Source organism: Zootoca vivipara, chromosome 13 (assembly GCF_965207765.1).
Source record: "Zootoca vivipara chromosome 13, rZooViv2.hap1.1, whole genome shotgun sequence".
Taxonomy (NCBI): Eukaryota; Metazoa; Chordata; class Lepidosauria; order Squamata; family Lacertidae; genus Zootoca; species Zootoca vivipara.
In genome coordinates, this window is record NC_142596.1 from 11,695,253 (window position 1) to 11,717,338 (window position 22,086).

The 22,086-nt window shown below is 45.6% G+C and overlaps 1 protein-coding gene across 1 annotated transcript; it reads right to left on the reverse strand.

Moving 5' to 3' along the window:
* Positions 1-906: 906 nt before the first annotated feature.
* CYP19A1 (cytochrome P450 family 19 subfamily A member 1) lies at positions 907-18,583 on the reverse strand. Its single transcript, XM_035130480.1, has 9 exons — positions 18,439-18,583; positions 13,772-13,922; positions 10,262-10,416; positions 8,658-8,834; positions 6,803-6,917; positions 6,002-6,116; positions 3,462-3,624; positions 1,722-1,963; positions 907-1,161 (listed from the first exon to the last, which is right to left on the reverse strand). Exons 1-9 carry the CDS (start codon positions 18,581-18,583, stop codon positions 907-909), a joined length of 1,518 nt encoding a protein of 505 aa, XP_034986371.1.
* Between the last annotated feature and the right edge of the window lie 3,503 nt (positions 18,584-22,086).

The following is a 22,086-nucleotide window of genomic DNA, read 5'->3' on the forward strand; positions in this document are numbered from 1 at the left end:
CCCAGGAATTTGCTGAATGCCTATGCTGCAGAATGGGGCAGCATTTAGATTTTTGTGTCCCCCTCCCCCCCATTAGTCATGCCGCTTTTAAAAGAGCAGTGGCAAATAAAAGATGGCAGCCATATGCTTCGCTGCAAGCAGACACCCAGCTCGTATTCACCCAACTCATACTCTCAGCCTGGAAAAATAGTTGTGTGAAATTGACCCGAACCCCCACCCCGCACACATGCACCCCACAACATACAAAACAAATGGGAGAAAAGTCACCCATCAAGTCCGGAGAGAATATGTGTGCCCCTCTCTTTCAAATCAAACAGATGAAGAAAACCAGTGCTTTGCTGTACCCCAAAGTGAATCAGGATGACTTGCCATGATAAGACAGCAAGCACAGCCGTCAATGAAATCTTCATGACTCCGCAGTAGAGTTACATTGTTCTGTTGCTTTCAAAGAAGTCTTATCTGTGCATGGTGCAGCTCAAAATTTGACTCCTCCTTCTTAATCAACCGTGGTGCGAGAATCCAGCTGCTGCCTCTTGCATGATTCTTATCTCATCTCATCTCATCTCCATGGACCTACGTAAATGGGTTCTTCAGTGCTTCTTGCAGAACAGAATTTCCATCACATCACAGCTGCACAGAATAATTCGCAAAGATACTTGTAGGTCCTCCTTGCATGAATGTTTTTTATTTTTTTTTGTATACCCAAAAAATGGTGCTCCGTCCTGAACGGCAGCCAGAACCTGAGTTCTATCAAATGGCCACTTGCACCAGCAATCTATTCATTGGATGAGTGAATGGATGCTCCCCAGATGGATGAGAATTCTTCATTTGAGCAGAGTAGTCCAACCAATCAGTTTTCATTAGGGTAGCCCAAACAATCAGTGTTTGGAGACTTCGTGGGCTGTTTTATTCATCACGATGGTTGTTGCTGACGTTATTTCTTGGCACAAAAAGCATCTGCAGCAATGGCTGCCTTTCATCTGGATGCAAAGACAAGTCATTGTTTTTTGGAATGTGGTTAAGACCTTGGTCTTTTAGAGTCCGGATACTGCACCTTCTCAGGAGAGTCACCAGGATAGCCTTCATCATCACCATGGCAATAAACTTCCCAACACAACCACGGGGACCAAATCCAAAGGGTTGAAAGTAACGATGGGGGACCTACAAAAAAAATATTTCAAAGAAAACTCAGAATTTAAAAATTTCATAAACAGCACCCCAAAACACTACACACACACACACACACACACACACACACCAAGGGAGATCTGTTCATCCCTATTCCACAACTTTATTTTCCTTCCAGTTCACTCTTCCCTGAGTTCCACTCCAAAATTCTGGAGAAATTACCAAAAGCAATTCTGGAGCACAGTTTGCTGCAGTTTTTGTGTGACTCCCTCCTCATTACGAATCAGTTTCTATACACTGATAAAACACTACAGAAAAAGAAATCTTGTGTCAAAATTCTTTTTGGACAGTGTTTTACTGGTGGGGACACGTGCTCTTGTGGCAAGGTTGGATTTGAACTCATATCTAAGTCTGCCTTTACCTATTAGACTTAATTTTATCACCAAGAACTTCCCTGTCCTATATAAGACAGGATCCAGATCATATGTCAGTGGGGGGTCTTGGGGCCCTAGCAATTACTTGAAGAGACCAGATACTGATGCTAGTGAAGCAACAGCCTCAAACAATTAAAAACAAACAAACCCCAAACTTACGTTTTTCTCAAAATTGTCAAGTGAGAATTCATTTGGCTTTGGGAAGAACTCAAGCTTATGTATGCGCCCGATGTTCAGAATGATGTTGGTTCCTTTCTTGACAGGGTAGCCATCAATCACATCGTCTTGCAAGGCTTTGCGCATGACCAAGTCCACGACTGGCTGGTATCTCATGCTCTCGAGAATAAAATTTTCCACCACTTTTAGCTTTGGCATGTCCTCACTTTGGATATCTCTGTCACCTTTAGGAAGCATGTAAGATAAAGCAGCTGGTCTCTGATATCACCATTGAGAAAGAGCTGAAATGACGTTTCTGCACAGATTTGGAATATGGCAGAATTCATTTGTAAACTTCTAAAGCCAGCTTTTAAAGTTTGCTTCAGTATAAAAACCTAAAACGTGAGTCTTGCTGATCACTTCTGAGAAACAAGACTATCAAGACTACATCCTCGCTTGATGTCTCTGTTGTGGGACTGAATCACTTCAGATAGCAGGTGGGAGAATCATGTGAAAACAAAACAAAACCAACTCCCTGCACAGCCCAAACTAACAGAGCCATGCGTGGTGTGCTGAAGCCCTGAAGATAAGCTGGCTGTTGGGGTTTCAAAGACCCATACATATTTCTCTGCAAACAAACAATCAGCGATCCTGTAGAGAGACCCTTGAAATGATGATCAACTGGTGGTGGTTGCAGAGAGCAGCACAGAGCACTTTGAAGTTCCATCCGTCAGCTTACCGTATTGTCAGGGCTCCAAAGTGCTGTGCACCTCATGTGGCAAGAACTGATCACATGGGCGTACCCAGCACGGGGCAGGGGGAGCAGCTGCCCCCCCTAGAAGCAAAAAAGGGAGAGCACAGCACAACAGGCAGGGATGCTGCCAGCTGTGCTCCACCTCAGCCTGCTTGGCTGAAGCGAAACGGCAGCAGCGGCAGCGAAGCTGCCTCCGTCGAGGGGAACTTGGACCTGGGCTAACTTCAGCCCACACTACTTCAAGTTACAGCGAATGAAGTGCTGCAGAGCATTGTGGGGCAGCACTTTCTGTGCTGTGCTCACTGTGACTTGAAGGAGTGTGGGTTGAAGTTAGCCAAGGTCCAGGTCCAGGTTTCTCTCGACGGAGGCAACTTCGCTGCTGCTGCCTCGTTTTAGTCACCGCTGCCGGTAAAGGAGCGGGCAAGGCAGAAGCACAAGCGTGCCACTTCGGCAATGGCTGGAAAACGGCCCCTTTCCCTCTGGGGTGTGTGGACATTGACCACACCTCCTGGGGGGATCCTGGCCATGTCATTGCCAGCTAGCCAATCAGGTGGCTGGGGGTGGTGGCATGGCTGGTGTGCCCCCCTAGTTTTGATCCTGGGTACGCCCATGACTGATCACCCAATGTCGTGGTGATGTGAGGCCATCTACAGCTGTGTAGGAGACCATTCCCAGTTCCCCACTCCTGCTTTTGTTGGTTAGCAATAGGGCAGCAACATTTCACCCCAATGGAAGTTTCCCGAGTGCTTTGAATGCCACAGAGAGAGTATCACAATAAGTAATCCAGTCTAATTTTTGAACATCCAGCAGTTATCAAAGGCACAAGAGCCATTCTATTCCCTGCTGCCCAATTAAATCGGCAAGCCTAGTGTTCAGTGGGGCTTTACATAAAACTTTTGGATCATTTACTTCGGACCCTTCCTAGCTCAAAGTACATATTTGTTCATTAGAGAAATCACCCTTCTCTTCCATTGTCACTGAGTGCTTACCCATCACAGACTGTATTTCCTTCACCATCTCCTTTTCCACCTGAGGGTGTTCTGCAATCAGCACTAGCATGAAAAACAGAGTCACCGAGAGAGTATCCGGGGCAGCTATCAGCATCTCCAAGACACACTGGTTGACCATCTCACCAGTAAGGTCCCCACGGCTCTGAAAGATTGAATGGGCAGATGATGGCTGCTAGACTTGGTTGCCAACAACAGTGTTAAATTCTACTCAGACCAGTGAGCAGTGAGAGAATAAACTCAATAGGGTAGTGTGTCTAGGGCAGGCATCCCCAAACTGCGGCCCTCCAGATGTTTTGGCCTACAACTCCCATGATCCCTAGCTAACAGGACCATTGGTCGGGGAAGATGGGAATTGTAGTCCAAATCATCTGGAGGGCTGAAGTTTGAGGATGCCTGGTCTAGGGCAATGCATCAGAGGACCAACAGCTGGTTGTGTTTTGAAAATGTGCAAATCACTCAATTTTGGTTTCTCTCAGGTTCTCATTTCCCCCTCAATCTTCACTCTAGTTCCCTACATTTCCACAGCATGCATGTGGACGTTTTTTAAAAAACTCTGGTGGCAATTTACCTGTAATTATGTGCAAAGTTCTCCTAATATACATGTGGTGTGATGGTTAGAGTATCGGGAGAGTATGGTTAGAGTACCTGGGAGACCAGAGTTCGAATCCCCACTCAGCTATGAAGCTCACTGGGTGACCATGGACCAGTCACTGCCTCTCAGCCTAACCCTCAGCACAGGGTTGGTGTGAGGATGAAGAAACCAGAGGCCTTTTGGGGGGGAATAATAGGGGAAGAGATCCCCAAGAAGGATAGGACTACATTTCTGTATGCCACGACAGCAGCAAGAATATTGATAGCAAAGAACTGGAAGAACCAGGAGATACTGACAACAGAAGAATGGCAAATGAAAATGATAGACTTTATGGAACTTGCCGAGCTGACAGCGAGACTGCGAGATCAAAGGGAAGAAACAGTTCAGGAAGATTGGAAGAAATTTAAAAATTATTTTAAAAAATATTGTAAGATATAAGCTTTAGAAATCCTAGGGGAACATTTGTAGGTTTGGGGGGGTAAAGAGGGATCATATAAGTTAATAAGTTAGTTATATGTTTTATAGAAACAAAAGTTGATAATGTAGTAATAAGATTGGAATGGATAATACTGTACATGAAACCGTTAAAAGAATTGAAGAAATGAACCCAGAAGGGAGAGATTGGAGGAAGAAGTCACCCTAAAATGCAATTGAGACAATGTGAAAGATGAAAGATTTTTTTGTGTGTGTGTATGTTTGTATTTGTTTTGTATGTTTTCTATATCTTATAAAATGGATAAAAATATTTATATATATAAAAAATGGTTGGTGTGAGGATGAAATGGTGAGGTGGAGAACCATGTACACCACCTGAAGGTCCTTGGAAGAAAAAAGGTGGCATGTAAATGCCATAAAACAAACAAATAAACATTTCTAATATGCACACTCTTCCAAACCAACTTCCCCAAATATAATGCATTTTTGCATGCAATTTCTATGCACACTTTACCCTAGTATATGCATTTTTGTACACATTACTTGGCAGGAAAAAAGTGCAAATTTCGAAGGACGGCCGCGTTTCAGTTTGCATACTGTTTCAGAAAGTGTGGATTGGGCAGGTTCGCCGATTTCGCCGATGGAATCCCATCTCTCTCCCATCCCTACTGGGCTTGTGGTGGGAAAATCCAGGACTAAATGAAGCAATTTGCTCATCTGGGGGGGGGGAGAGGGGGGAGTCATAGGTCCATGGCAGAACACATCCTTTGCATGCAGAAAGTCCCAGGTTCCATTCTCTGGTGCTTCCAGGCATGGGCATAGCCAAGGGAGCAGGCCCCCCTAGATCCACAGAAATTACTGAAAAGCATGCCCCCCCCATGATCCCCACCCAAAGCTCACAACTTTGATGGATCTCCTAAAAAAAGCTCAACAACTACCACCCCCAACAAAAACCTTGGCTACGCCCATGTCTCCAGGTAGCAGATGAGGGGAAAGCTCAGTACTTTGAGTGCTGCTGTATGTCAGAAGACTTAATACAGAGCCACAGTCACACAAGATGACTGTGGAGGACCTGGCTATCATTGGCTACCAGCCATGGTGAGGAGCGGGACTCTTCATGGTCTCATCTAGCAGGACTCTCCTAAAGTTCTTAAGATACATGAGCTATCTGTTCTATTACAGTCATACCTCAACATCCGAATGCCTCGACTTTTAAGTCGACAACGCCCGGAAGTCTTTTCGCCCCGCGCGCCCGGCGTGCGTGTTCTGCGCCTGCGCAGAGCGGCGTGCGCGGTCGGTGCATGCGCCGAAGTGGCACTTCGGCATCCGAAAACCTCGACTTACGAAGACGGCCGCGGAACGGATCGTCTTCGTAAGTCGAGGTACCACTGTATTTAAAAAGGAACTTTCTATAAAAGCAGCATTTTTGGGTGCCCCAATGTGAGGTGATAAATTACAGTTCATGCATTATTGATTTTTTTAAAATAATCACCTGAGCAAAAATCAGCTGTGATGCAAAATCCATGTGGTCCTCCAGTTTCTCAAGTGTGAAGAGCTTTTGTCGTTTCTTCTCTATTAAGATTTCGATGACTTCTTTCAAATCCTTCCTAAAACAGAAGGAATCCAGTGTATCGCTTAGTACCTGCAATGCCTTGGTGCAAAAATCAGACAGCCCTGCATGTTTCAACCTACACTGCAGTTGAACAGGAAGTGACACTTGTGTACTGCAGACACAGACATGCACACCCAAACAGACACCCCACCCTCAACCTTTCACAACCTGTGGAGACCATACCCTCCAATTGCCCTGATTTTCCAGGGACAGTCCCGGAATTACAGAAGCCATCCTGGTTTCTGATTTGATCCCAGAATGTCCCACTTTCCCGGTGTGTGTGTGTAGATGCAAAAACAGAGTCCTGTTTCTGCTGGAAATAAAATACCTGCACTAAAGGAAAGAAATGATGACGCTGGCATTCGAAGCCTTTCCTATAATTTTGAAGGAAAAGGTCACCAATCCACTTTAAATTATTTAATTGCAATGCTTTCTTAGGAAACACGTGGAGTGTTTAGTCCTTGATTGTAAGTGGAGCCTTACACCGTCTACTCAGAAGTAAGTCCCGCTGTATTCAATTGAGCTTACTCCCAGGTAACTGTGTAAAGACTCTGCAGAATTACACTGCAATCCAAGCACTTTTTACTCCTCCCACAAACGAAGAGTCCAGAGCAGTTGTGTAGGCAAGGCAAGCAATCCTGGCCCACTCTCAGTAAAATTGCTACGGTTGCTGGTACTTACGCAGACTTTTCATATTTTTTATACAGCCAAGAAATCTTAAAGAAGATGTCAGGCTTCAGGAGCAGCGCTTGCCAAGCATCAAAGTAGTTTTGGATTTTAAGCACAACATCGTTTTCTGAAATTGAACACAAATGACAAGGGAGGAGACAGAAACATAAATGGAAAGAAACTCCAATACCGTGAACAGCAACCCCTTGATGGGGCCAACTAGAGCTATCTGGGCTAAGCATTGGAATAGGGGTTGCCTTATATACAAACCCTTCTGGAAAATTGTAAGGCTATGTTCTGATTCATGTACTGTATATTCCTGCATATAAGACTACTTTTTAACCCAGGAAAATCTTCTCAAAAGTCGGGGGTCGTCTTATATGCCAAGTCATCTTATTAATACAGTGAGTATATCCCAAACTCTATATTTTAACTGGAAAAGTTGGGGGTCGTCTTATACGCCTAGTTGTCTTATACGCTGGAATATACGGGTATTCTTTTTTCCAGAAAGTGTGGATTAGGGAAGTTCGGTGAGAACTGAATCTTAATTTCTAGACCATTCCAAGCAGGGAATTACATCCGGGTGACCGGGGGGGGGGGGGGGTCTCCTGTAACTATTGATTCAGTCACTTATTTAGGAAAATTACATTGCTTCCTATCAGTGGAGAAGGGGGAGGGGGGGCAGAAGTGGCAGCAATGAATAAAGCAAATGAAGGAAAAAGACTTCAACAGGCAACTGAAATGGTTAATTAGGAAGAAAAACTGAGACCCAACTCTTTTTGGTGGGTTCAGCCAGTCTAATACCAACCAGGTGATACGCTAAACCAGCTTTCCCCAACCTAGTTCCCTCCAAATATTTTGGACTACAATTCCCATCATCCTTAGCCAGCATGGCCCATTGCCAGGGATGATGTGAATTGGAACTCAAGACATCTACAGATTCCCAGGCTGTGGAAGTCTGTAGTAAACCCACAAGGACTAACTGACAATCTCACACATTAAGTGGGAAGCAAGACTGTGCCCACCCACCCCAAAGGAGACTATGGGTTGTAGTGAACAGTCCTACTCAGAGTACACCCATTGAAACCAATTAACCTAAGTCATGTCTATTAAGTTTAATGGGTCTACTCTGAGTACTACTTCCATTGTATTGGAAGGAGCAAAGATCACCAGTGTCAAAGCAATGATTCTTCAATCCTCAGCTTCCTTGGGATTGGTCATGTTGTTTAGATGCCTGATTATCATCTTCCAAAGCAACTACTCTATTCCAAACTGAAAAATGGAAAGCGTAAAGCTGGTGGTCAAAAAAGAGGTTTAAAGACCCTCTCAAGACAAATCTAAAAAACCAACAACTGGAAAACACTGGCCTGCGAATGCTCCAATTGGAGAACAACCTTTACCAAAGGTGTCATGAGTTTTGAAGATGCTCACGTTTGGCAAATCCACACCGTGATCAGCTCCCACCCAGAAACCTATGTCCCCACTGTGGAAGGACGTGTGGATCCAGAATTGGCCTCCACAGTCTCTTACGGACTCACCGTCAAAACCGTATTCATGGAAGACAATCTTACTCGGCCACAAGTGATCGCCAGAGAAGAAGAGACTTTGAGTAGGGCTTGCAGTGAATGGCTTAACTGGATACATTCATACACTATGTACATAGCTAGGCATCCCCTCCTCCCCCAAAAAGAGATTTTGTACTTCTGCCTGCCTTCCTTGGGGTTCCACCAAACCTCCCCAAATTTCCCTCTTATGTGCAGATAGTGATGATTTGGCTAAATAAGTATCCACACTCATCAGTGGACTTTGTAAATTGAGGGGATGATTATGGAATCATGGAGAAACCTAAGAAAGATAATTTCAGTACCGTCAAGAGGAATCCCAAGAAAAAGTCTGTTTGATGTGTCCAGCATGATACGTCTCATGAGATTCAGGCTGTTGATGTATTCAGGCTTGGGAGCCGCTTCCTTTAGCTGGTTCAAATGTTCAGCCGTTGAGTTAACACAAATAGATACCATCCGCACGAGACCCGGGCCAGAGAGAGCTGCAATTTCACAAATTTCCTTATTGTCTAGATAGTTTGGTACTGAACTATATAGCCCAAGGGGAAGTGCCCAAACGAGGAAGCGAGATGGAAGTCTCTAGGGCTAGCACTTGGCTTCAGTCAGCCTTTAATTAATATCACACACAATTTTATACCCCCTCATGTAATTTCTAAGCAGTCTCCAAGCAACCATATGAATGCAACTGTGGCCTTCAATTCACTTTCCTAAAAACTAGACAAAAACAAAGCACAACTGTCTATATTGAACTAAGCAACATGGGCAACAGGGGATTAAAAGTGAAGAGGCAAAGCCCAGGAAAAGTTTGGAATATATATACAATTTTTAATTACTATCTCCGCCTCATGAATTACCTAAGGGAGGGCAGGCCAGAGGGAGGATGCTAGTGCCAAGAAGGATGTCTTCTGGATCCTCACCGAGTGACACTAAACAAGTCTTGGACTGACCAGAAGGGTTTCATCAGAAGATCCTTAAAGATCAGCTTGGTCTGCACTAGGGGAGGCAGTCTGCTGGCTATGATGGTCCCAAGTTGTTTAGGGTGTCTAGTGTCAGACGAAAACCCCTCTGAATTTGGCTCAGTAGCTAGGAGGCAGCCAGAGCAGATCCTTCTGCACTGGTGTAGCATTTGTAAAGATGGGTGGCCCAATAAGCACCCTGGCAGCTGCATATGGAAGTCGCTGCATCTCCAGAACTTGGTGCAAAGGTGGACCCACACAGAGGACGTTGCAGTAGTCTAGCAGTGAGGTTATCAACACATGGGCCTCCATGGCAAGGCTATCCTGTGCACGAATGGGCATAGTTGGCACACAAACTAGAACGGGTAAAGGGTGCTCTGAGTCACTGAGGCACAGTGGCAGCAGGGGCATCTAGGACTTCCAGTTAGCCCCAGTGGTTTGACTGGGTTGGGCCAGTCAGTGACCTGGGCAGGTCGTCATTCATGTTGAACCCTGAGACCAGGCCTGGAAGTATCTTGCCGTTGCTTGAGTTTGAGCTATTCTTGCTTATTTGGCATGGCAGCCATCTTATCCCACTTATTTACAGTGGTACCTCACTAGACGAATGCCCTGCTAGACAATTCTTTCGCTAGACAAATGGGTTTTGCGATCGGAGGTTGCCTCGCAAGACGAATTCATTTTGTGAAAAATTCATCTAGCGAATCGTGGTTTCGCATAGGAATGCATTGACATTCAATTTATGCGTTCCTATGGGCAAAAAAATAAAAATAAAAATTCAATGCATTCCTATGGGATTCACAAGACGAATTTTTCGCAAAACAAATTGACTCAGAGAACGAATTAAATTTGTCTTGCGAGGCACCACTGCATTTAAATGACATAGACTGGCCGCACTTTCAAAACAGGAATAGATGCTGTGTCGCTGCAGGGAGAAGCGGAACTCCAGAGCTTACCTTTGGTGAAGAAGGGTCGTATTTCTTTCCAGAGTTCTGGGTTATTGTTAAATATGATCCCGTTCTCATGCATGCCGATGCACTTTAAGCCCAGCTTGCTCCCAAATCGAGAGGTGTAATGCCCATATTTCATTACGTGAAACATACCTGAAGATCTAGCAAGCAGAAGAAAGACTATTAAGACCACAAACACATGACACTTCATTCTGTTTTCTTGATGTTTCCCTAACTGTTAACTTTGGCATTGTGTTCAAGATTCCATACCATGTAAAATCCACTTCCGGAAAACAAATGGAATGTCACACACGTTTAGCACTCATTTCCGTGTTATTTGAATCCTGGAGAAAAACCACATTTGCAGCCCCCTTAACCCAGAAAATCACGGGAAGAAAATGACAAAATTTTAAACAGTATCCCAGCATGTTATTTCCTGCAGTTTTCATGGGGGAATCGTGGGGGAACAGAAGTGCATGTGTGCAGAAATGGTGGGGGAACAGCAACGTCGCTGAATCAGTCTAAAGGCACAACAGGTACTGCAGTGTGAAAGGAAGAGGAGCCCTAGGGTTATATTCTGGAAAACGAATGCAATATTCCCCATGTCAACAAACGCCCCCAATGTCAGCAAATTGCTTTCAGTCGGATCATCGCCACTGGCCAATCTCTTCCTCTGATGGAACAAAATAAAACCCACAGATTTTTTTATTTTATTTCTTAGCTCAGCACAGAAGAAGACATAACAAGTTGATTGGTGGAGTGTTTGACATTGTCTTTTATTATGATAGCTGTACACAACTCCTTCTGTGAGATTTTGGGTCGCTCTGCAGCACAGACACTATCTGCAAAGCTTTGCAGACCATCGCAGTCTTGCGAGATCCAAAACCAGAACAGATGCTGAAAGCTAGGCAGGCATGTTGAGGCTGAAGACATGGGTGGGTTTGAACCTCAGCAGTTGGCATCACCAGAGGCAATGGCCTGGTTTGTTCCCACCCCTCAAGGATATCCCAGAGGGTACCACTTGGCTTTCTCAAAGAAATGGCGAGCTGCTATTGGGACTACCTTCACCAGACATCTGCTGAGGCCTCTGCCCTGCAAGGGGCAGTTTCTGATTTTTCCAATCTGATGTTCAGTTTTACACACTTCCACATCCGTTTGCAATTTTTATTTTTTCAAGAGAAGACGTCAGGAAAATTCTTCAGCATTTTAGCACAAGTTTCTCCATGCACATTTCTGTAAAGCATTTTTCTTCAATACAATGCATTTCTGCACGTTCTTTTCACAAACATATGCACTTACATGCACACATTTCCCATAGTGTATACATGTTCTTTTTTTAAAAAAATTGAATTTAATTGTGACTACCAGGTTACAGAAAAAAGAAACGAAAGAAAAGTTAGTTTCAAAAAAGATAAGTTGCTGCAATTGCTAATAAAGAAAGAGCCCACATTTGAGAACATTTGTTGAAAGATGGTTCACAAATAAATCATGCTAATACCAGAAATAAATTAAAATGTATGATTCAGGTTTTCATCATTTTTCTGTTTGTGAGCTGCTGTGGTTTATCCTAAGACCAGCAACTGATGCTGAATGTCCTCAAGAGGGAGCTAAAAGCTAAAAAATATCAGAGTGGTGTCAACAGCAAAGCTCCACAGTGCAAGGAGTCACATGGGGAGGAAAATGCAACCAAGACAACACTCAACTTCTCGCCTGGCCTTCTCCCATCTCTTTACAGAGATGTGCTTTGCAGAAATTAGCGGGTGACTTTTTAATGGCACAAAACTACATAGGACATGAGTCAAGGCATTTGCTTCCGAAGGCTGGGTTTTTCTGATAGCCTTGATAGCTCAGTGGGCTAGAGCCTGGTGCTGATAATGCCAAGGTCGCAGGTTCAATCCCCGTTTGGGACAGCTGTATTTTCCTGCATTGCAGGGGGTTGGACTAGATGATCCTCAGGGTCCCTTTCAGCTCTACAATTCTATGATCTATGATGTGTTCTCTGACCTCTACAGACTAGCCAGCATCGGGGCTCCTAATCGTGATTCGTATCCTGGCATGTGGCGGGGGGGGGGGGCTTCAGTCCCCCCCCCCACTGAAGCCCTGATTCAGACTGGGCCCCTTACAACAAAAGCAGGCAGTGTTTTCTACTGCTCTTTCTGAGCCTGGTATTCTTTACACAGAGAAAGATTCCATTTCAAATTTTCCTCTTTAGATTCTCCTCTCACTGCCATGGAAAGCCAGCAGTAAAAAGAGTGCAGTCAGCTCCATAAAACTAGTGAAGAAGGATCGTGCCAGGGTTGTGCCAGAATTGGATTTAGGGTGGTGTAGGTGGTTCCCCCACGAAGGGCACTGAGCCAAGTGAGTGCAAGATTGAGAAGTGAGAAGATCCATAACTGAGAAGATCCATTTGGGGGTGCCAGATTTTGACCTCACCCAGGGCACCATATTAGAAAAATTGCCCAAGTCCACCCCTGGTTGTGCGCTAGCAATCAGACCTTGCTTAGAACATCATTGTAATTAATCAGTATATACGTTCTCTCAAAATACATAATAAATAAATTAGAGTAACCAGATGCGAACACTAAAAAGTCTCAAATGTCACGCCCTTTCCTCGTAGAAAACACTACATTATGTCAACCAGATCACCTCACGCTCTACAGTGGAACCTTGGTTTATGAACACCTCAGTTTATGAATTTTCGGTTTACGAATGCCGCGGACCCATCTGGAATGGATTAATTCACTTTCCATTACTTTCAATGGGAAAGTTTGCTTCAGTTTATGAACCCTTCAGTTTATGAACAGACTTCCGGAACCAATTACACCCATGCTTCGGGTTAAGTACGCTTCAGGTTGAGTACTCCACGGACCCGTCTGGAACGGATTAATCCACTTTCCATTACAGTGGTGCCTCGCTTAATGAATGCCCTGTAAGACGAAATTTTCGCTTAAAGAAAGGATTTTTCTAGCGGAGGTTGCCTCGCTAGACAAATTCGTTTTACGAAAAACTCGTCCAGCGAATCACGGTTTCCCATAGGAATGCGTTGAAATTCAATTAATGCGTTCCTATGGGCAATTTTAAAAAAAAAATCAATGCATTCCTATGGGATTCGCTAGGTGAATTTTTCATTATAAGAATAGACCCGTGGAACGAATTAAATTCGTCTAGCGAGCCACCACTGTACTTTCAATGGGAAAGTTCGCTTCAGTTTATGAACGCTTCAGTTTATGAACAGACCTCCGGAACCAATTGTGTTCATAAACCGAGGTACCACTGCACGCTGTTGACACTCTCAACAGACTCTGAAAAGTTCATGAGACAGGACTTGCAGAAGCCACACTGCCTGGCTCTGCTTCAGCAAGGCTTCTTCTTCTTCTACCTGCTTGGTTATTTTATCTTTAATGGTACTTCCCACCTGTTTTTTCAGGACAGATATCAAGAAATTTCCTCTTACATCTGGACACTCTAATAGCAATAGGTACTCTCCATCCAGATTTTCAGAAATCAAAGATTTACTTGCTAATAATGAGGGTCTCTTCTCCGTTGATCCAGACTCTCATAAATTCACCATACATCTTGTTGTAGTAGTTACAGGCACTGCCAACACCCATCCAGAGGAATCTCCAATGAGAAATAAGGGGACCAATCCCCATACAGTAGCCAGGGCCTAAAAGAAGAGGGCGGGGGAGAGATGGATTTTATCAGTAGCATCCATTCATATATAACAGGCACGTCCAACAGGTAGATTCTGATCTACCGGTAGATCACTGGACGTCTGTGGTAGATCACTGGTAAGCTACTGGCTCTCCCCAAAGAAGCTCAACAACTCTGGCTCCCCTAAAAAAAGCTCAGCATTTTTGCCCTGCTTTCCTCCCCCCCCAAGAAAGCTCAACAACTTTGACCTGAACCCCTAAAAAATGGGGCTTTCCTTCTCCTGAAAACCCCCCTGAAAGGGGGTAGATCACTGCCAGTTTTTAACTCTGAGAGTAGATCGCAGTCTCTTGGGAGTTGGCCACCCCTGATATATAATATTTTGTTTGTTACTATGTTGTGTATGTTTGTGACGTTATATTGTAAACCACCCTGTGATCCCTGGAATAATAAATAAATAGATAATTTGAACAATGCGGTGCTTCAAATATTCCCTTATTGTGAGGATAAAAATGGGGAAGGGAGAACCTTTTATGTTACACTGAGCTCTGGGGAGGGCGGGTGTAAAAGTGGCATACACAGGGCTTCCCCCCCGCTCCAAGCCAAAACTTGCTGGAACTCAGAACTCAGCTGGAACTCACAAGGCAGCTTGTCATGTACAATAGGAGTTGTAGTCCTGCAACATAGGTTCCCCAATCCTGATACTATCTGAAAGGCTGTTACAGTAATTGAAAGGATATGAGAGAGCTAGTTTAATCTAGCCTGGCATTTGCTTTACTACGTTGTTTATTTTGAGAGCATGCGGCAACCTTTTACGCCGAATGATCTCTCAAGGCTGCCCCAGTCATGTGCTCCAAAGGCGGTTTAAAACATCCAGGAAAATGCAGACAATGTTTTGAAAACAGAGCAAGGCAAATGTGTGGAGAAATTAAGATGTTGGCTCTTCTCCAGGATGTGGAGAATGGAAAGACCAAATGCATTTTAGCATGAAATTGCTCCACTGAGATCAATGAAGTGATGCTCTCACAAGAAATTCTACAGTGTCAAGGTTCCTGATTCCTCTTACTTTACATTTTTACAAGGCAGATTTAAAATAGCTTCTTGGCAAATACGTATGTTCTGAGTTCTTGATATATCCTGTGCTTCTTGTAGGTAGTTTTAATAAAGGATAACATCCCATCCTAAACATCCCATCCTAAACTTGCTTGCTTAGAAACAAGTGTTGGGATCACAACACTGGACTGGTATCTTAAGTCTTGTTTCCCTGAGAAATAAAAAGGTAAAGGGACCCCTGACCATTGGGTCCAGTCGTGGCCGACTCTGGGGTTGCACGCTCATCTCGCATTATTGGCCGAGGGAGCCGGCATATAGCTTCCAGGTCATGTGGCCAGCATGACAAAGCCGCTTCTGGCAAACCAGAGCAGCACATGGGAACGCCGTTTACCTTCCCGCTGTAGTGGTTCCTATTTATCTACTTGCATTTTGACGTGCTTTCGAACTGCTAGGTTGGCAGGAGCTGGGACCAAGCAACGGGAGCTCACCCCGTCACAGGGATTTGAACCGCCGACCTTCTGATCAGCAAGCCCTAGGCTCAGTGGTTTAACCCACCGCACCACCTGGGTCCCTAAATGCAGCTAATTTAGTCTGGCTCCCACCCAGAGTTTCCAGTAGGCAGAATCATCTTGCTGGATGGGACAGAGCTGGGAGCAATGCTATTTTTCTAGAAAAAGAGGTGCTGGAACTCACCATGAACACCTCCCTCGTTCTCTTCAAATGGCAATGGCACCCACCTGAGAGTTCTGGCTGAAAAAAAAGCCCTGGCTTGGAGGCAGTGACAGAGCCAAGGTCACCCAGTGATTTTCACTGGCTGAATAGGGCACCCATCCCTGGAATGACCAAGGTGTGTGTCGAGAACACAAGGGGCTAGCATAGTCCCCCTAGTCCACTGACTGCATGCCACTGGTGTTTAGCATTTCAAACTTGAAGGACCAGGCACTTTGAGAAAGGGGATTTTCCCCGTTGATGGGCTTACGGGAGATGAGAATCCAGCAACCCTGATTCATGGAATCCTCTGCTGCGAGGTCCCACTCACTTGTATGGCTTTCAGGGGGAGTTAAGCATCAAGTCAGAAGGGACCTCACAGGAACAAAGGATATGTGTTATGCAGTCACACCGTTAGGTCAATCTAGCTCAGGCATCCCCAAACTTTGGCCCTCCAGATGTTTTGGACTACAATTCCCATCATCCCTGACCACTGATCTTGTTAGCTAGGGATCATGGGAGTTGTAGGCCAAAACATCTGGAGGGCCGCAGTTTGGGGATGCCTGATGTAGTTCATGGCTGCCTATATCATGGGTAGGCAAACTAAGGCCTGGGGGCTGGATCCGGCCCAATCGCCTTCTCAATCCGGCCCGCGGACGGTCCGGGAATCAGCGTGTTTTTACATGAGTAGAATGTGTCCTTTTATTTAAAATGCATCTCTGGGTTATTTGTGGGGCTTGCCTGGTGTTTTTACATGAGTAGAATGTGTCCTTTTATTTAAAATGCATCTCTGGGTTATTTGTGGGGCCTGCCTGGTGTTTTTACATGAGTAGAATGTGTCCTTTTATTTAAAATGCACCTCTGGGTTATCTGTGGGGCATAGGAATTCGTTCTTTTTCTCTTCTTCAAAATATAGTCCGGCCCCCCACAACGTCTGAGGGGCAGTGGACGGGCCCCCTGGTGAAAAAGTTTGCTGACCCCTGGTCTATATTGACTGACAACACCTCATCAGGATTTCAGACAGGGGTCTGCCCAAGCTGTGTTTGGAGATGCTGAGGATTGAACCTGGCACCTTCTGAAAACAAAGAAGATATCGGAACTGACTTCCAGTGAGTTCCAACTGGGGAAAAAAATAAACCCTGGCTGGGGACAGTGACCGAGCCAAGGTCACCCAATGATTTTCATTGGCTGAATAGGGCATCGAACCATGCCGCTGACTGACTTTCTATGACCAGTTTATTCCGGTAGCTCTTAACCAGAAGGTTGGTGGTTCGAGCCCACTCAGGGGCAGCTTTGGGCAGGAACCCTGCATTTCAGGGTGTTGGACTAAATGACCCTCTGGATCCCTTCCAGCTCTACAATTCTGTGATTCTGTAATATGCAAAATCCTGTCTGAACATGGGAAACAAGCAAATAAGCAATTGAAGCAACACCAATGCCAATAGATATGTATTAGGAGCAAGGCACTAACAGCAGCATCCTACAGAGGTCTACTCGGAAATGAGACTGAGTTCATTGAGAGTTCAGGCTGCAGTCCTAACACTGAATGCAAGAGGAGACAAAGTTAGGATAGCACTCTGTTCATGCCTCAGATGAATGAATGGCAGGGACAAGTCACATGAGAAAGAGATTAGTTCTAATGGGATGAAGTGCGAAGGGGAAGATTCAAATTGCAATGAGCTTTCAGCTCCTGAGAGGGGCCATGCACTTTTTAAAATTGCAAATAAAATAAAAGGTAAAGGTAAAGGTAAATGCGGGTGGCGCTGCGGTCTAAGCCACAGAGCCTAGGGCTTGCCAATCAGAAGGTTGGCAGTTCGAATCCCCGCGACGGGGTGAGCTCCCGTTGCTCGGTCCCAGCTCCTGCCAACCTAGTAGTTTGAAAGCACGTCAAAGTGCAAGTAGATAAATAGGTACCACTCCAGCGGGAAGGTAAACGCCGTTTCCATGCGCTGCTCTGGGTCGTCAGAAGCTGCTTAGTCATGCTGGCCACATGACCTGAAAGCTGTACGCCAGTTCCCTCGGCCAGTAAAGCGAGATGAGCGCTGCAACCCCAGAGTCATCCGCGACTGGACCTAATGGTCAGGGGTCCCTTTACCTTTACCTTTAAAGGACCCCTGACAGTTAAGTCCAGTCGCGAACAACTCTGGGGTTATGGTGCTCGGTTATAATTTGATTGCTTTCATTTGCCATTTCTAATTCTCTTTGAAGCAGATGTTTTTCCCCCTGTCTTCTGCTTATATTTAAAAGTGGAAATTGTAGGCCATCTCATGCACAATGGGTTGTATTCAATGTTAGTCAGAGTAGTGTGACACAGCATGTTGGACTAAGACCTGGGAGACCTGGGCTCAAATCCCTACTTTATGCCCTTCACTAGGCTAGCCTACCTGCCAGGGTTGTTGTGAAGCTCATATGAAGAAAGGGAAGATCCATGGATAGAATATTGAGATCCTTAGAGGAAAGCCAGGGTATAAATGCAGTAACCAGTGAACGAATTGAAATTCATGGACATGACTAGGAACATAGGAGTCAGACCATGGTTCCATCTAGTTCAGTATTGTCTACACTGACTGCCAGCAACCCCCCCAGCATTTCAGGCTGTGGTCTCTCCCAACCCTACCTGGGGAAGATGAACCTGGGTTCTTTTGCATGCAAAGGAAATGGTCTGCCACTGAGCTTCAGCCCCTTCCCCAATTATCTCAGATCCTTTACTTGCAATGGGTCTTCTCTGAGTAAAAGTTTTGGATGCAACCCTCTGCTTTGAAAGAACTTACCTGGTATGGTGGTTGCTTCTTCACAAGTCCACATCAGGAACAGGAAGCCTATGAGGAGCAAGACAGGGACAGTGGCAACTGGCATCGTCTCTGAGACCACTCTGGTGATATTGTACTGCATTGGGTTGAAGGCTTCCATGATCATCTCTAGCCAATCGATAGTCCTACAAGAGCAAAATGAAAACCCAGCGTATTGGGAGAGCACTGACGAAACACTCTGGCACTTTGGGGTGTTGTCGTTCCTGCAACTGATGCCTTGCAACGCCCCCCTTCTCGATCCCGTAAAGTGAGAGAGCCTGTCCCACTATTAGCTTTGCTTTATAACAAGGCCGGTGGTTGAGATTAGACAACGGCAGCAGCAAGTCAAAACAAGAGAAGATACACTCTTTCTTTCGCCCCACCAAACAAAAGCGCCTCTGACCTTGGAATTGGAGCTCAGGTTTGCTGGCGACATGTTAAAGCCAAGAAAGTTACTATCTCCCAAGCTTCCCTCAAGTAAGCTGGTCGGTTGGTCAGGATGCAGACCCTGGGACCCTGTGCCAAATTTCTAATCAAAGGAAAAGGAAATTAAAAAACCCTCCGCTGTGAGCAGAGCACTGGAAAGCCTTTCATCCTCATCACCTTCCGACAACTGTTGCAAGGGGGTGACAGGAGCGACCTTGGGTTTCAAAGATGATTGAACATTTCCCCTGGCCATGCCGGGAAGGCTGGGCCATGCTCGTGAATGAAGAATTGGCAGGGTTTGCGGCTAGAATATCTTTGCGTGGATTGTGCAAAGCTTTCATTTGCAATGGTCATCCGTTCGGCTTCTCAAGGCTGGCCCAAGGAATTTTGCTGCCCGGGGCAAAGAACAAAATGGCGCCACACAAACACTCCTTCTGCGTAGAGTAGCCGACAGGACTGGCTGCTGAATCCTACTTCAGTACTGGCAACAGGGCACTGCCCAGCCACTGAGGGAGATTGTCAAGGCAGTTATAAAAATGGAGGGTAACACACAACACACAGCTCTCTTGTCCAACAGAAGGGCCTGCTTCAGGGAGACCAGGAGGAAGGGCTGAGGGTCAGTAAGACCTACATCAGCAGTTGATACTTCCAGGAGGCTGGGGAATATATGCTCCAAGTGTCCCGGTTTTCCATGGCCGCCGCTGCCAGCCTCTTCCCTTGGGCAGCTCATAGCAGCTGTTGGATAGTGGATGAGGAAGAGGGAGAGGGGGTCACCTCTGATGCCTAGCCCTGCATGGCACACCGGCTCTGGGGCCAGCCAGAGGGCAGGGCTGCCCTGAGAAGGAAGAAAGGAGGAGCAGAATGGAGCGCAAGGAGTCTTGGTTTATTTATTTATTTGAAAATGCTTTGTGCGTCTAATCTTGCCCCTTTCAAAAATGTATTTATTGGTGTGTGCTTTTCTTTTTGCAAACCTACCAGGGACCCAGGTGGCGCTGTGGGTTAAACCACAGAGCCTAGGGCTTGCTGACCAGAAGGTCGGCGGTTCGAATCCCTGCAACAGGGTGAGCTCCCGTTGCTCAGTCCCAGCTCCTGCCCACCTAGCAGTTCGAAAGCACATCAAAGTGCAAGTAGATAAATAGGGACCGCTCTGGCGGGAAGGTAAACGGCGTTTCCGTGCGCTGCTCTGGTTCGCCAGAAGCAGCTTTGTCATGCTGGCCACATGACCTGGAAGCTGTCTGCGGACAAACGCCGGCTCCCTCGGCCTATAGAGCGAGATGAGCGCCGCAACCCCAGAGTCGGACACGACTGGACCTGATGGTCAGGGGCCCCTTTACCTTTTTACCCGAGAAAAAAATAAAATGAAACCGGGATTGAAATATACTCGGAGTCGAGAGTGAATTTCATGCTCTTTATTCAGCTCATATTCATCAAGAAGAAGAAGAGAAGACGAATGGCTCTTTTCCCAAAACCATCTGCTTATATACATTATTTACACAATGGGCCTTGCGTGTTTGGCTACTTCAGGGCTACACCTGTGGGCCAATTATATTGTGGATTGACTTCTGCCTGCAGCCTGATTGGCTGCTCCTACAGGCCAATCAGGTAGCAGATTCACTTCTGCCAGCCGCCTGATTGGCTGCTCCAGCAGGCCAATCAGGTTGCGGATTCACTTCCACCTGGAGTTGGATTGGGTAGCTCCCGCTGATTCTGAATCCTATTGTTCTAGGATTCAGCTCAGTACATAACAGGGATCAAGGAGTTTTCTCAGGACGTTATAGGGCATGGCATGTGTACTGTGTCCTGTTGGGGGGTGGCGGGGGTGGCGGCAGGCACTCGCCCTTCCTCTCATAGGAAATGCTCTGCATGGGGGGGGGTTGAGGACAAAAAATAGGGGGGGGGTCAATCCAGTAGCAGGGAACTGAGAAATGTCCCTATTTTCTTCTGTGGAATGTTGGAGGGTATGTGGGAAGAGACTGACCATCACTGCCACTCCCACCATTTGCCTTTTGCTGTGGACAGCCTCCTCTGGAGCAAGGATATGAGTCCCTGCTATATTCCACCAAGCTTGGCAAGTGGACCCCTGCCCTCTGAGCTGTATTTCAGCCAGGATCCTTGCAAAGCAAGAAGACCAGTACCAGAAACTTTGGCTTTGCATTTATGTACTTAAACCGAGATCAGACATTTGTTTTTCGTTAGGTAATCATTGAAATTACCCTGTGATTGACATGCTCTATATTTCATATATTCTGATGTTTTGAATTTTTTGCTGTAAGATAAAGCACTTCAAACAAAAGAGTAGATAAGGACGGACGATTTTACTATTTTGTTGAGATACATCTGGCATGAAACCAGTGACAGAGTTTTGGTTAATGAGAATTGTTCCTGGGACAGAAAAAAAACACAGCACAATTTTTCCCGCGTTGCTGCAAGAACAGGGAAGAAGCAAGTTTCATCCTCTCCTGGGATAGATTGATCATTATCTGATTAAGTTTGGACAGACAGGAGCAAATGCTGGCTCCCTTGGTCTTTGAGGTGAGCACCGCAACCCCATAGTCGCCTTTGACTGGACCTAACCATCCAGGGGTCCTTTACCTTTACCTTTACCTTACCTGGGTGGGTTACTCTACGAACTACATACTGGGAACCAATGCCCTATAACATCCTTCCTGTGTGTTAATGCACATTTTTCTTAATCTCTGTCTTCCTTTGCTGTCTAAGATCAGGCAGCAATTCCGAGATGTTCCCTGTCCTTGAATCCGGGCCAGATGAGATTTTGCTGAGAAAGAATTGCGGAAAGTTTTCAGATATAGGGAGAATCCATTTATCCCTTAAGTGTCTGCGCAAATCACATTCCAGGACATAGTGTCCTACATTTCCAATGATAGAATACGAAGACTGACAAGCTCTGTATCTGTGGTCTATTAATTTACTTAAATGTGAACGGTGACAGGTAAATAACTATCAACTGAAACCCCCCTGCTCCTATTAGATACTGAAACCGACCTCTTATTGCTTCCAGGAATTGACTGAATGAAAGAACCATTCAGTTGCTACCTGTAAGCTATGTATTTGGGCTGGCCATGGATCTCGTGTTGAGACGGGGGAGAATTTTGACTCGGTTCACATTTAAAGGTGTACCTACCCAATTCACACTTCCTGAAGCAACTCAAGAACTGATCCACAGCCATCCTTTGAAATTTGCAA

What these genes read in the sequence shown, in the direction of transcription:
- CYP19A1 (XM_035130480.1), bottom strand. Translation starts at nt 18,583, where the DNA reads ATGATCATGGAAGCCTTCAACCCAATGCAGTACAATATCACCAGAGTG. An exon ending in ACGACCCTTCTTCACCAAAG is followed by an intron (nt 8,835 to 10,261) that starts GTAAGCTCTGGA and finishes GTGAAATTGCAG; the next exon opens with CTCTCTCTGGCCCGGGTCTC. An exon ending in TCTTGGGATTCCTCTTGACG is followed by an intron (nt 6,918 to 8,657) that starts GTACTGAAATTA and finishes GTTCAATTTCAG; the next exon opens with AAAACGATGTTGTGCTTAAA.